At 35.7% G+C, this 16,270-nt stretch overlaps 1 protein-coding gene and 1 pseudogene across 1 annotated transcript in view; one reads left to right on the plus strand and one right to left on the minus strand.

Annotated features, from left to right (window-relative positions):
• The window catches only part of HFM1 (helicase for meiosis 1), a 113,794-nt gene that overhangs the window by 19,208 nt on the left and 78,316 nt on the right, over positions 1-16,270 (plus strand). The window contains exons 6-12 of the mRNA XM_068966228.1: positions 7,787-7,857; positions 8,290-8,422; positions 9,145-9,296; positions 9,853-9,930; positions 10,406-10,564; positions 12,859-13,059; positions 13,142-13,230. Coding sequence (XP_068822329.1) covers positions 7,787-7,857; positions 8,290-8,422; positions 9,145-9,296; positions 9,853-9,930; positions 10,406-10,564; positions 12,859-13,059; positions 13,142-13,230 — 883 coding nt within the window. The remainder of the gene's footprint in view (positions 1-7,786; positions 7,858-8,289; positions 8,423-9,144; positions 9,297-9,852; positions 9,931-10,405; positions 10,565-12,858; positions 13,060-13,141; positions 13,231-16,270) is intronic.
• On the minus strand, positions 5,995-6,493 carry LOC138072647 (LIM domain transcription factor LMO4 pseudogene; annotated as a pseudogene).

Here is a 16,270-nt window from a genome sequence, read left to right on the forward strand (position 1 = left end):
CCTAATGAGAGAAAAACCAGCATGATGACCAACTTGTGGGCTTGTTAAAAATAAATATTTTAAAGGAAGGGATATATTTTGAAGGAAAAAATGAGATTCATTCAAAAGCTGATGGATTGACAAACTTAGTATTATGTTTTTGTTTTGGAATGAGTATTCTGACACAATATACAACTGAAAGTAAACTAAAGATTTGTGAGTTATCTGCTTGATTTAATATATACGAACTTGCATAAATTGAGTTTTTACTATGTGCCAGGTTTGGGATATGCCAGTTAAGAAAACAGACAGTGAATTCTTACCCTTGAGAAGTTAACATTTTGAGATGGAGGTGGGGAACAATTGTAACAGTATATAAATAAGTCCTATAGTATTTTAGAAGGTGATAAGTAGTATGAGAAAAGAAAAATATGGGGCAGAGTAAAGGAGATTAAATTGGGAATGCTGGAATAGACGTTTAGAATTAGAATTAAATAGAAGAATTAAGGTAAAGAAAGAAGAGTGAAAGTGAAGTTGTGTCCGACTCTGCGACCCAATGGACTATACAGTCCATGGAATTCTCCAGGCCAGAATACTGGAGTGGGTAGCCTTTCCCTTCTCCAGGGGATCTTCCCAGCCCAGGTCTCCCGCATTGCAGGTGGATTCTTTACCAGCTGAGCCACAAGGGAAGCCCAAGAATACTAGAATGGGTAGCCTATCCCTTCTCCAGTGGTTCTTCCCAACCTAGGGATTGAACCAGGGTCTCCTGCATTGCAGGCAGATTCTTTACCAACTGAGCTATCAGGGAAGCCCAGGAATCAGGGTAGGTCTTTAGACAAAGAAGCTGGAGGAAATGAATGAGAAGTAAGAGTAGTAGACACGAGGTCAGAAACACAAAGGTGAAGTGGGGAGGCAAGATTATGTAGGGCCTTGTGGCCGTATACTTTGAGAGAAATGGAGGAATTTGAGCAGAGCTGTAATGTGCTTTGGTTTAACTTTTAACAGGATCACTTACCACAATCTGTCAAATTTTTTAAATCTTTATAAAAATGTAATTGCTTAAATAACTACATACTTGTGTTCTGAAATGTATTATCTGTTTTATATCTCCTAATAGATTGTAACTGCGTCAGTTTCTGGAACTCACTTTCTTCTTTATTTACAACTTCCTCAGCTTTCTAAATCTAGAAATGTATTCTGCATAGTGTTTACTAAGTGTAGTTGACAAATGTGACTCAAGACTAATAAGAATACCATGTAAATACTAATATCTCCCCAACTGGCAATAGACTCTTAACTTGGAAAGGAGACAGTTTATTCTTTATATCTACTAATATTTTGGGGCTTCCTTAGAGGAAGGCTGATTTAAGTTCCTGTTGAGCCAATATGCTGATAATTGCAATTAAATCCACCACTTAGCACAACTAAATTACCAAAAACAAAGGGATTAAGGGGTTAAGTGACCAGCAACAACATAGATCAGCTAATGAAACATAATCAACAGTTTGAAAAAATGAAATTTGGGATTTTAAAAAAGAGATAAAAAGCAAGTGGCCTAATCAAGATGAATAAGAAAAAAATATCACTCTGGAAAAGATAAACTTTGTGCTTAGTTGTGATATATTTTCATATATATATTTGCATCTCTTCTGTCAGATCTTATTGTCAGAGTATAACCCTTGGATAGTCTTGTTTCTCTACAAGAACTTTATAAGTTCTTTTCAGAATATGAAATGTGACTGGGGACTGGAATAATTTAATTCCTCCTCCACCCCAGCTTTATTAAGGTATAATTGACAAATAAATTTATACTATATTTAAAGTGTTCAGTATGGTAGTTTAATAAACATATACATTACAAAAGTTTCCCACCATCAAGTTAGTTAACACATCTGTCACTTCACATATTTACCTTTTTAAATTTTGGGGGAGTAAGAATATAAGTTCAGCTCTCTCAGCAAATAATACAGTTATTTTCAACTCTACTCACCATTTTATACATTAGGTCCTCATATCTTAATCTTCTTATAGCTAAAAGTTTGTATTCTTTTACCAGCCTCTGTTTCTGCTATATCCCCAGCCCTTGGCAACTCATTTTTATGAGTTTGACCTTTTTATTTAGGATTCCACTTGTAAGTGATACCATGCAGGATTTGTCTTTCTCTGTCTGACTTAATTCACTTTGTATGATGTTTCATCCATGTTGTCACAAAAGGCAGAATTTCCTTCTGTTTAAAAGCTGAATAATAGCCTGTTGTATATATATTTTCTTTATCCATTCATTTCTTAATGGTTAGGTTGTTTCCATGGTTTGACTACCGTAAATAATAACTGCAATGAAATCAGGTGTACAGACATTTCTTTGAGATACTGATTTTGTTTCCTTTGGATATAACCCAGGGATTGCCGGATCATATGTACTTCTGTTTTGAATTTTTTGGGGAAACTCCATACTCTTTTCCATAATGACTGTTTCGATTTATATCCCTACCAGTAGTGTACAAGGAGGAGAAGGAAATGGCAACTCACTCCAGTATTCTTGCCTGAAGAATCCCAGGGACAGGTGGGCTGCCGTCTGTGGGGTCACATAGAGTCGGACACGACTGAAGCGACTTAGCAGCAGCAGTGTACAAGGGTTCCCTTTCATCCATATCCTTGCCAGCATTTATCTCTTATCTTTTTGATGTGTAGGTGTTAGGTGCTATCTCATGATTTTGACTGGCATTTCCCTAGTGACCAGGGATGATGAGTGCCTTTTCACGTGCTGTTAGCCATTTGTATGCCTTCTTTGGGAAAATGTCCATTCAGATCCTTTGCCTATTTTTAAACTGGATTATTTGTTTTTTGAGTTTTGTAAGTTCCTTGTATATTTTGGATATTAACCCTTGGTGGATGTGTGGTGTGCAAATATTTTCTCCCATTCCATTGGTTGCCTTTTCATTTTGTTGATGGTTTCTTCTACAGTGCAAAAGCTTTTTAGTTTGATATAATTAAACTTGTTTATTTTTGCATCTGTTGCTTTCACTTTTGGTATGAAATCCAAAAAATCATTGCCAAACCAATGTTAAGAAGCATTTCCCCTTTGTTTTTGTTTAGGAGTTTTATGATTTCAAGTCTTCTGTTAAAGTCTTTAATCCATTTTGACCTTATATTTGCATATAATGTAAGATAGGGATCCAGTTTCATTCTTTTGCATGTGGATATCCAATTTTCCCATCACCATTTATTGAAGAGATTATCCATTCCTAGTTTGTGGCTCCTTTGATGAAAGTTAATTGACCATATAGGCATAGGTTTATTTCTCGCTGGATATTTTGTTCCATTGATCTATATGTCTATTTTTAATGTCAATATCATACTGTTTTGATTACCATAGCTTTGTAGTATAGTTTGAATCAGGGCATATTATGGAAACAAGGCTGGAGAGCTTTGTTCTTCTTTCTTAGTGTTTATTGCTTTAGGTGGGGTTTGTTTTTTTTTAAGTGGTTTTCTATGAGTTTTTGTTTGTTTTTTCTATTTCTGTGAAGAATGCTGTTGGAATTTGGATAGAGATTGCATTGAATCTGTAGATCACTTAGAGTAGTGTGGACTTTCAGCAATATTGATTCTTTGAATCCATGAACATGAAATATCTTCCCATTTATTTTTGTCTTCAATTTCTTTCATCAATGTCTTATAATTTTCAACATACAGATCTTTTACTTACTTAAATTTATTCTTCAGAATAAATTTATTCTTTATTGACCTTTCCTGTTGTTTTTCAGGTGTTTCTTTTAATTTATTTCTCCTCTAATCTTTATTATTTCCTCCTTCTGCTAACTGTGGACTTATTTCAGTCCTCATTTTTTAGTTTCTTGAGGTGTGAAGTTAGATTGTTTATTTGTGATTTTTTTTTTTTTGGTACTTATCACTATAAACTTCCCTCTTAGAACAGCTTTTATTGGATCCTATAAATTTTGCTATGTTGTGTTTTCATTTCATTTGTCTCAAGGTATGTTCCCTTTTGATTTCTTCTTTAACCGTAATGGTTGTTCAGGAGCTCGTTGTTTAATCTCCATATATTTGTGCATTTTCCAATTTTCTTCTTTTAGTTAGTTTTTAGTTTTGTGTTATTGTGATTGGACAAGGTGCATGATATGATTTCAGTCTTCTTTTAAAACCTTATTAAAACTTGTTTTGTCCCCTAACTTATGATCTATCTTGGAGAATGTTCTATGGGCACATAAGAAGAATGTATATTCTGTTTCTGCTGGAAGGAATGCTCTGTATATAGTTGTTTGATCCATCTGGTGTAAGGCATAGTTTAAGCCCAGTGTTTCCTTACTGATTTTCTTTTTCGATGATCGATTGTTGAAAGTGGCATCTTGAAGGTCCCTACTATTATTGTATTGCTGTCTATTTCTCTCTTCAAATCTGTTAATATTTGTTTTATATATTTAGGTGTTCCAATGTTTGGTGCATAAGTGTTTATAATCGCTATATCTTCCTGATGAATTAACTGCTTTATCATTGTATAATGACCTCTTTGTCTCTTATGACAGTTTTTGTCTTTATTTTGCTGATATAAGTAGAGCTACTCTACTATGTGCTGATTTCCATTTGTATAGAATATCTTTTTCCATCCCTTTGCTTTCAATCTATGTGTATCCTTAAAGCTGAAATGAGTCTCTTGTAGGCAGCAAATAAGTTAGTCCTGTTTTTTTTAAGTCCACTCAGCCACTTTTATGTTTTTTAATTAGAAATTTTATTCCATTTACCTTTAAAGTATTTATTGATAGAGATGGACTTACTATTGCCACTTTAATGTATTTTGACATTTTGTAGTTCTGTTGCTTCTTTCTTCTCTTGTTCGTTTCCTTTGTGATTTGATGATTTTCTATAATGGTATGTTTTTGCTCTTTTCTATTTATCTTTTGTATCAACTGTAGAGTTTTGTTTTGTAGTTACCTTGAGACTTGCATTAAAAAGTCTTACAGTTTTAACAGTCTCTTTTAAACTGATAAAAAATTTGAACACATACAAAAGCTCTACAATTTTATACTGACTTCCTCACATTTTGTTTCTGATGCCACAGTTTATATCTTTTAATATTGTGTATCCAATAATAAATTATTATTATTAAATTATTTATCTTCTAACCATTATACTGGACTTATAAGTGATTAACTACCTTTATTATCATCCTTTCATTTCAGCTTGGAGAACTTCTTTTAGCATTTCTTGTAAAACTGGTCTAGTGGTAACCAACACCTTCAGGTTTGTTTTTTTTTTCTTTTAAGCTTTTATTATTTAAACACACCATACTAGAGCAAATGTCTCTGAAAATATCACAAATAAAAGATTTTTTCTTCATTCAGCAAATTAGAAGTAGGGGGGAATTTCTACATAATAGCTGTTATAAGCCTGATTTTTTTTGTGTGTGTGTGTCTTTGCCATGGGAGTAGCAACATTAGGATAAAAACACTTACATGCATACATACAATGTATTTTACAGAGATACAATAAAAGTGTCTGTGATAGAATATCACAAAAGCCACATCTCTTTCCTTTATCTCATGTTCAGTTTTGATTGAAACACATTTCCTTACAACACAAATATACAAAGAGAAACAGAATGTTGTTAAGGTAAAACACAGGGTACAAACTCTGGCCAGTGCCCTGCTAATTGTTAATAAGGGTGGAAAGCAGATTTGAACGCTTCTTTTAATTAGCTTCATTAGTCATTTCCCTCCTCCCAAGGCCACCCCCCCCAAAGATGTCCTCCAGTGGGTCTGTTTTCATTTTCTCTACAGTCTCCCATTAGCTCAAGTTCACAGAGTCCTTAATGTTCATATTCAGTCATTTTAATACACCCATAAATGCGGGAAGAGCAATCAAGACCAAAGAAGGTGCAGTGGCACAGAGCTGGCACTGGTGCTAGCTACAAAGGTGACTTGTCTACTGAAGACACATGGGATCCACCTGTGATGAACGAGATCTGAGATGAAGGCACGCATTCTGCATTACTCTGACCTTTTAGCAGACCTTCTGATTTGGCAGTAGTGGATTGCTCCGAAGTGAATTCAAATGGCCATTGATGAGAGCTGTAGGTCTGTCATGTTCACAAAATAAACTGCCATTGATGTAGTGAAACCTGTCGCCCGGGACCAGGTGATTCCGGCAGGTAGAGCATGTAAAACACTTCAGATGATACACATTGCATTGGGCCCTCATGACGAGTTTACTCACAGGGAATAGACAGTCCACAAGTACTGCAAGCACCACTATTCCCAAATAACCTAATGTAGCCATTTCTGCAAAGGATCATGCTGCTCTTGGTGTAACAGGACGTGCTGATGCCGCCCAGCTGCGCCTGGCAGCAGGAGCACTTGAGGCACCGGCTATGCCAGTAGCTGTCCATGGCACAGAGCAGAAAGCGGTCCGCAATCTTGCCCCCGCAGCTTGCGCACCGCTTCCAGGAAAGGGAGCCGGCTGTCACCAGGGGCGGCTGGGAGGTGCTGCCCGAATTCACCATGGTCTGCTTTTCCCCTATCTTGCAATATTGCAAGAGGTGACGGCGGCTGCCTTTTTTTTTTTTTTTTTAACGCGCAGCTCTGAGGCTGAGTTGGGGGGCCCTGCGTAAGTGGCGGGCGGCGGGGAGCAGTAGCGTCAATCTCTTCCTCGCCGTTCTCCGCCTCCGGCTCCCGCGAGCAGCTGCAGGAGCCCTCGGCCCGTGCAGCACGGCGCAGCGGCAGCAAGTGCTGCCACACCTTCAGTTTTTTTCTAGCGAAAACTTCAGAATTAAAGGAAAACTTTGCTAAGTAAAACATTCTTGGTTGGCAGTTTTTTTTTTCCACACCCCAAAATTATCATTCTACAATTTGCTCCACTAGGGTTTTGCTGAAATATTCACTCATAGTCTTATGGGAATTCCTTTGTAATGAGTTGCTTTTCCCTTGCTGCTTTTAAGGTTCTCTCTTTGTCTTTTGTTCAGCAAGTGAAAGTGAAAGTTGCTCAGTTGTGTCCAACTCTGTGACCTCATGGACTGTATATTCCATGGAATTCTCCAGGCCAGAATACTGGAGTGGGTAGCCTTTCCCTTCTCCAGGGGATCTTAACCAACTCAGGGATCAAACCTAGGGCTCCCGCCTTGCAGGCAGATTGTTTACAAGCTGAGCCACAATGGAAACCCGAGTACTGGAGTGGGTAGCCTATCCCTTCTCCAGTGGATCTTCCCAACCTAGGAATTGAACTGGGATCTCCTGCATTGTAGACGGATTCTTTACCAACTGAACTGTCAGGGAAGCCCTTTGTCTTTAACTTTTGGCAATTTAATTACTGTGTGTTTCAGTATGGGTCTCTTGAGATTTAACTTCTCTGGTAATTTCTGGGATTTTTTGGATCTGGATTGTCTATTTCCCCATGCTAGGATAGTTTTAAGACATTATTTCTTTAAATAAGCTTTCTTCCCCTTTATGTCTTTTTCTTCTGGGACCCTTATAATGTGTATAGTGGTCCACGTGATGTTGTTCTGTAAGTCCCTTAAGCTAATTTCACTCTTTCTCAGTCTTTTTGGTTTTGCTCCCCTGATTGCATTAACCCCACTGTCCTGTCTTTTTAAGTTCACTGATCCTTTCTTTTAGTTGAGCCTCTCGTGATGCCATCTCCATCCTTCCCTCTGTAGCTGTCTGTTCCTTTCTTATGATGCCAAAATACAAGTATTAAAGCTTCAAAATTAAATATTGTCAGTCAATATTGATTTAATTTTTCAGTTGAGTAACCAATTTTTTTAATTTTGAAATGTTTGACTCCTTAATGTCATTCTCAGCTGCTAAATTTAGAAGTATTTTCAAAGAATTCCCATATTTCAATTATATACAGTCCAAAGCCTTTGATGATGTAAGTATTTTGTTTAATTATTTACCTGTCTACCTTTTCTTACTGGATTGTGTGCTCTGTAAGGACAAGGAGCAGATCACATTCATTTTTATGTCCTTAGTGCTATCAGTGATTGGTACATTATAGAAGCTCAAAAAATGTTTATTAAATGAATGCATGTAATTTTCATAGGTGGGTTGTTTAGATTTATAAAAATGTCTTGAAAGCTAAATTATTTACTTCTAGGTCTAGCATATTACTTTGACAAAACTTGATAAATTATTAATAGTATTAATTTTTGAGAGTGGCAGATCTAAAGCAAGCTTATTTTGGTAAGTTTAGAAGTTAAGATGCTTGAACTATTATTCCATAGACTCTTCCTAAGGCATATTTTCTAACAAATTGAGAATTCAAAAATTCTATCCTATGACTGATTAAATTTTATTGTTTTAGCTTCTTTATACAGATAGAAATTTTGTGATTTGTGCTCCAACTGGTTCTGGGAAAACTGTAGTGTTTGAACTAGCTATAACAAGACTGTTAATGGAAGTACCATTGCCATGGTCAAACATTAAAATTGTTTACAGTAAGTATCTGTATATTGAAAAGCTAATAATCATAATAATAAAAAACCATTGAGGTAAAAGTAAGAAATAAGTTCAAATTCAAGGCATAAAATTATTATTTAGTTTCTCATACTTTTTAAATAAAGACATATCACATTTGGTCCTATTAACATTGAATTCAAAACACATTTTCCCAGATTTCAAAACATATTTTCCCAGGTTTCCCTCTACTCTCCTTTTTAAGATATATATTAAAATTTTTTTCATCAAAAAATGTACGTGCTTAGTCACTCTGTCATGTCATGACTCTTTGCAACCCTGTCGACTGTAATATGCCAGGCTCCTCTGTCCATGGGGATTCTTCAGGCAAGAATACTGGAGTGGGTTGCCATGCCCTCCTCCAAGGGATCTTCCCAACCCAGGGATTGAGCCCAGGTCTCCCACATTGCAGGTGGATTCTTTACCATCTGAGCCATGAGGGAAGCCCCCTCAAATTTATATGTATGGTTAAAAAAAGGCAGTGATCATAAAGGGTGATAATTTCCTGCCTTACCTTTCTTCACTATTACAATTTTCTCTTATTAGTTCTGCTTAGTGATTAACTTTATATATCTGAATATGTTTATGTTATTAACTTTTAACTTATATTAGGTAGCATCTAGATGTGTGCTAACTTTATTAACATTTGTGAAGATAATTTTTAAATTGCACTGACATTCAAAATGGATATCTTATATTGCAGTGGCACCAATAAAAGCCCTGTGTAGTCAGCGTTTTGATGATTGGAAAAAAAAATTTGGGCCAATAGGATTGAATTGTAAAGAACTCACTGGAGATACAGTAATGGATGACTTATTTGAGATTCAGCATGCCCATATTATTATGACAACTCCAGTAGGTGTTATTTATATATATATTTTTTGTTTTTTAGAAAATATCTCTTTATCATGAATAAAAACTAAGAGAAAATACAAAGTAGAAGAATGTATTTGCAATGTGAAGCAAACAAACAAAAAGTACTACTGTTCAGGGTATATAAGGAACACTAACAAGTCCGTTAAGTAAAAGATAAACAACTAAAGGGAGTAAATTGGCAAAAGATATGGATAGGCAGTTTGTTATTGTGGACAATTTATAATCATACTTGCTGCTGTATTCTTTTATCCAAATATAATGTATTATAGAGGGAGGACCTTGGCAGAGCTTAAAAAGGGTAATTAGACTATAATTTTGAATTAAAGTTAAAAATAAATGGGGGTTCAGTTTTTTAAACACAATATCATCAAAATTCCTTAAGTCTCTTAGGATACTTTTAAGACATCAATATTAACTAAAATATTAATAACTAAAATATTGCCCAGAGTTTGTAATGTCATCTTAAAATTTTATCAGTATCTTAATATTTATCATAATTCCTTATCATATTAAACCACTGGCATTTTTTTCCTAGGAAAAATGGGATAGCATGACTAGAAAATGGAGAGACAACTCTTTGGTCCAGCTGGTTCGATTGTTTCTCATTGATGAGGTAGTGAACACATTATTCACTTTCAGATATAAACATGAAGAGATGCTGCTGCTGCTAAGTAGCTTCAGTCGCGTCCGACTCTGTGCAAACCCATAGACGGCAGCCCACCAGGCTCCCCCATTTCTGGGATTCTCCAGGCAAGAACACTGGAGTGGGTTGCCATTTCCTTCTCCAAGGCATGAAAGTGAAAAGTGAAAGTGAAATCGCTCAGTCGTGTCCGACTCTTAGCGACCCCATGGACTACAGTCTACCAGGTTCCTCTGCCCATGGTATTTTCCAGGCAAGAGTACTGGAGTGGGTTGCCATTGCCTTCTCCCATGAAGAGATGATTTGAATGGAAAAACTCTATACGTGCTTTATCCCTTCAAAGGGAAAATGCTTATTTTCTTAGGAAAGTGTGTTTAATATTGTTTTACATTTTAGTTGACTAGATAGATTTTTATTTTTGGCTAATGAGTCTTAATTTTTTTCTCAGGTACATGTTGTAAAAGATGAAAATCGTGGACCAACTCTTGAAGTTGTAGTCAGCAGAATGAAAACTGTGCAGTTTTTATCTCATGCTGTAGAAAATACCACCAGTATTGTTCCAATGAGATTTGTGGCTGTATCTGCAACAATTCCAAATGCTGAGGATGTAAGCTAGAATTTTAACCTATTCATTTTGTTTTTATGGCTTAGTGAAATATTTAATCTTAGAGAAAAGTGAGTTTTTTCTCTGTAAATCACCTAACCAATTTAATTGGAAGGTATGTTGTGGGAAGTTATGGTTAGATCTCACAGATATGACAGTATTAAGGCCATGAAATTTGGTTGAGTGGATTTAATAGAGTATGTTTGGTGCAAGTCCATTGTTTATTAGTATCTAAAAGTCATAATTTCATGGGTTTTGGACATTTCATAATAAGTTGATTAATATGATTGTTGTAACCAGCTGACTCTAGTTGTCTAGCAAATATGATAGAGAATAAAAATAATTAGTTGAATGATTGCCACCCACCTCCCCCATTTCTGTTTGCCTGGAATTGTCATAAGCACTCACAATAGATGCAAAAGTGAAAACATATAAAACCTGCTCTTCAGGAGGATCTCATAGTTAATAGGGTACACGAACAGGTAAAGAAATAATTGTGCAATATTATACTTTCTATAACAAATACATGTCCTACTTTTTTCTTCAGTTTTTTGGCAAGCTTGAAAAATAGGACAGTCTCACTCTGCTTTCTCACTCCTATTTACTTAACAGCCTACTTGTAAGGTGACTTGTTCCCTCAGCTAATTCTTAGGAATTGTTTTCATAAAAGCTGCTATACAGTATTCTCTAATCCAGTATAAAATTTTGCCTTTAACACAATTAACCATTTTTATTTTTAAAATGACAACTTGTTTTGTTTATATTCAAAACTAATAGAGAAATTTTTAAAGTATGTATAAACAACAAAAACCCAACATTTGTCCTTCTAGATGTATTGATGAATTCATAATATGCATACTCATTTATGATTTACATGCTACCTTTAAGTGTTTCCATGCCAATAAATGTTATATTCATTTATACTTCTACCATCAGCTATTTATCTGTAGTCTAACGCTGGATAATGTAATGAAATTATTGTTACTATTACTTATAAATAGTTCTCATTTGTTATTTAAAATGGTACCTTATTTTAAAATTTTGTACTGCTTTGATTACTACTGAAGTAAATATTTTTAATATTTTAGTCAATCACTTTAAATTATTTTTTTTCTCAATTTGCCAGGTCATAGATTTTGTCCTTTTTCACAGTGGGCTGCTAAACTTTTATATTGATTTGTAAGCAATTACTAAATATCAGTACTCTAATTCTTGAAACTGTTTTTGCCTTTGTGATAATCATAACTTCTGTGAACACCATCTGTCTCTTTCTATAAGTCCTGTTCCTCAGTTTTTGCCTTTATCCTTGGCCTTCTCAAATTGTAAATTCTTGTTCTCATCCCTAACTATGAGAGCCTTGAAGATGGTTTAATAATTCCTTCCTATGCAATTAGAAACTCGTTAATCTTCCTGTCAAAGAAACAGTTTCAGAGCAGAGCATGAAGCCTAACCAGTCTATGTAAAGTTAAGGATTGCTCTCCACAATTCCAAAAATTAACTAAGGATTCTAGAGTTGAGTCTGAAATATGCTTTTGGGATTTCCATCTCACAAGTGTTTATTTGTTCTTTGTTTGGAAAAGTTGTCAACCTTCGCCAGCCTATGCTAGTCATTTGCTACTATTCAGCTAGTATTCAGTATAACACAAAAGAAGTATCAGCTATATCTGAGCATAGTTCTGAAAAATAGCAAAGAAGTTACAGTGCTACTGAGAAATTAAATTTCTTTGTTGAAATTAATTTTTATTTGGACTCTATAGGAGGAAAATAAAACCAAGTAATAATAATTGAAAGTTTATCATGTTGAAAAGTGGGTGTAATCTTGAAACACTGCTAATTGAAAATATTTACCAATTTATCAATTGAATAGTATCTTTAAATGGAGAAGGCAATGGCACCCCACTCCAGTACTCTTGCCTGGAAAATCCCATGGATGGAGGAGCCTGGAAGGCTGCAGTCCATGGGGTCCCTGAGGGTCGGACATGACTGAGCGACTTCACTTTCACTTTTCACTTTCATGCATTGGAGAAGGAAATGGCAACCCACTCCAGTGTTCTTGCCTGGAGAATCCCAGGGACAGGGGAGCCTGGTGGGCTGCCATCCATGGGGTCACACAGAGTTGGACACAACTGAAGTGACTTAGCAGCAGCAGTAGCAGTGTCTTTAAAATATGTAATGTTGAAAAGACTACTTGACTAAATATTTGTATACCTTGACTTTAAGGTGATCTGTAATTGGGCATGTTAGCCATAAAACTTTACTAGAAAAAAATTCATTGTGTGTTTTTCTCTCATTTAAAGATTGCAGAATGGCTTTCAGATGGTGAAAGATCTGCTGTATGTCTGAAAATGGATGAGAGACATAGACCAGTGAAACTTCGGAAAGTGGTTCTTGGGTTTCCCTGCAGTGATAACCAAACTGAATTCAAGTTTGATTTAACCCTCAACTACAAAATTGCCAGTATTATACAAACATACTCTGATCAGAAACCTACACTTGTGGTATGGATTGTTGGTTGATTATTTTTTAATGTAATGTTTAATTTTTAATATGATTAATATAAAAATATTCATTCGTTTTTAGTTTTGTGCAACAAGGAAAGGTGTGCAACAGGCTGCTTCTGTTCTTGTGAAAGATGCAAAATTTATTATGACTGTGGAACAGAAACAGAGGTATATTTAAAAATATTTTCTTGTACGTAGAAAGACTTTCAGGGATAACCTAAATGAGATGAGAAAACTGGGTTGACCTTTTCAAGCTACTTGACTTTTCCAAACCTGCTTCCTTATCTGTAAAATAAGGATGATAGTAATTTAAAGGATTAATAAGGCAATGAATCTTAGTACAACTGTGATCCTGTCTTCTTTATTTCATAGCCATATTTGAAAGATTATTCATATTTCTTCATTTTTTACTCATTTTCAATCCATCTGTTGTAATATTTTACTAAAGCCAGTCTTGTCAAGTCATCTCTCAGGAGCCTCTAACACTTTTGACCACTCCCACCTTATTTAAAAACACCAGTCTGTGTGTTTTCATGATCACTGTCTACCATGTTTCTTCCTATTTTGCTTTCTACTCAGTCTCAGTCCCTTTTCACTTCTTGAACCTAATTGTTAAATGTTAACATTCTAGGCGTTCTTTCTATCCAAGATTCTGTTACTAAGGTTTCTAAACTTGTCTAACATACCCAACACTTTGTTTACTTTGGTCTCCGTAGATTTTTTAAAAAATAGTTTTTCTGCATATCATGCATTTAAATTTAAGAATTTTTTACATTAAAAAAAATTTAGTTGACTTCATGTAGTTAATTGGTAGTGTTCTCATAGTGAAAGTGTTTCCTGAGCTTTCGTGGGTTTCTCTCTTTTTTTGGATGGTTTTATTTATACTTACTCATTTCCTTATTTTTCCCAGTTTTATTGAGATATAATTGACATCTAGCACTATATAAGTTTAAGGTATAAAAAATAATGATTTGACTTACATATAGCATGAAATGGTTACCACATTAAGTTTAGTGAATATTTGTCATCTATACATATAGATACAAAATTAAAGAAATAGAAATGTTTTTCATTTATGATGAGACTCTTATGGTTTACTCTCTTAACAACTTTTATATATAACATGCAGCAGTGTTAATTATATTTATCATATTGAACATTACATCCCTAGTAACTATTTATCTTCCCCTTCATAGATCATAGCCTTGTTACGGTGAAGGGGGTTGTGTAACTTAATGAAACTATGAGCCATGTCATGCAGGGCCATGCAAGATGGATGGATTATAGGGAAGAGTTGTGACAAAACTTGGTCCACTGGAGGAGGAAATGGCAGCCCACTCCAGTATTTTTGCCTGGAGAACCCCATGGACAGTATGAAAAGTCAAAAAGATATGACACAGAAAGATGAGCCCCCTCCAGATCATAAAGTATCTAGTAAGCTACTGGGGAAGAGAGGAGGGCAATTACTAATAAATAGCTTTAGAAAGAATAAAGTGACTGGCCCAAAGTAGAAACAGCACTCCGTTGTGGGTGTGTCTAGTGGTGAAAGTAAAATCCAATGCTGTAAAGAACAAGGTTGCCTAGGAACCTGGAATACAGGTCCTTGAATTAAAGTAAATTGGATGTGGTCAAGCAGGAGATGGCAAGATTAAACATCTTAGGAGTAAGTGAACTGAAATGGATGGGAATTAGCAAATTTAATTTAGATGAGCATTATATGTACTACTGTGGGCAAGAATCACTTAGAAGAAATGGACTAGCCCTCAGAGTCAGCAGAATAGTCCAAAATACAGTCTTGGGTGCAGTCTCAAAACAGACAGAATGATCTCGGTTCATTTCCAAGGCAAACCATTCAACATCACAGTACTCCAAGTCTATGCTCCAACCACTGATACCGAAGAAGCTGAAGTTTAACAGTTCTGTGAAGACCTACAACACCTTCTAGACTAACCCCAAGAAAAGACGTAGTTTTCATCTTAAAAGATTGGAATTCAAAAGCAGGAAGTCAAGGGATACCCAGAAGAACAGGCAAGCTTGGCCTTAGAGTACAAAATGAAGCAGGAGAAAGGCTAACAGAGTTTAGTCAAGAGAACACACTGGTCATAGCAAACACCCTTTCCCAACAACACAAGAGACAAGTCTATACATGGATATCACCAAATGATCAATACCAAAATCATACTGATTATGTTCTTTGTAGCCAAAGATGGAGAAACTCTATAGAGTCAGTAAAAACAAGACCCAGAGCCGACTGTGGCTCAGATCATGAGCTCCTTATTGTAAAATTTAGGCTTAAATTGAAGAAAGTAGGGAAAACCACTAGGCCATTCAGGTATGAACTAAATCAAATCCCTTATGATTATACAGTAGAGATGACAAATAGATTCAAGGGATTAGATCTAGTAGACAGAGTGCCTGAAGAACTATGGATGGAGATTCACAACATTGTACAGGAGGCAGTGACCAAAACCATCCCATAGAAAAAGAAATGCAAGAAGGCAAAATGGTTGTCTGAGGAGGCTTTATGAATAGCTGAGGGAAGAAGAGAAGCAAAAGGCAAGGGAGAAAGGAAAAGATATACCCATCTGAATGCAGAGATGCAGATAATAATAAGGAAAGACCAGAAAGCCTTCTTAAATAAACAATGCAAAGAAATAGAGGAAAACAGTAGGATGAGAAAGACAGATCTCTTCAAGAAAATTGGAGATATCAAGGGAACATTTCACGTAAGGGTTGGGATGATAAAGGACAGAACGGTAAGGACCTGCCAGAAGCAGAAGACATTAAGAAGAGATATCAACTACCTCACATATACAGATGATACCACTCTAATGGCAGAAAGTGAAGAAGAACTAAAGAGCCTCTTGATAAGGGTGAAAGAGGAGAGTGAAAAAGCTGGCTTGAAACTCAACATTAAAAAAGACTAGAATTAAGGCATCTGGTTCCATCACTTCATGGCAAACAGGAAAAAGTGAAAGCAGTGACAGATTTTATTTTCTTGAGCTCCCAAATCACTGCAGGTGGTGACTGCAGTCTTGAAATTAAAAGATACTTGCTCCTTGGAAGGAAAGCTATGACACACCTAGACAGCATATTAAAAAGCAGAGACATTATTTTGCTGACAAAGGTCTGTATAGTCAAAGCTATGGCTTTTCCAGTACTTATGCATGGAAATGAGAGTTAGTCCACAAAAGAGGCTGAGCACTGA

Source organism: Capricornis sumatraensis, chromosome 2, assembly GCF_032405125.1.
Source record: "Capricornis sumatraensis isolate serow.1 chromosome 2, serow.2, whole genome shotgun sequence".
Classification (NCBI taxonomy): Eukaryota; Metazoa; Chordata; class Mammalia; order Artiodactyla; family Bovidae; genus Capricornis; species Capricornis sumatraensis.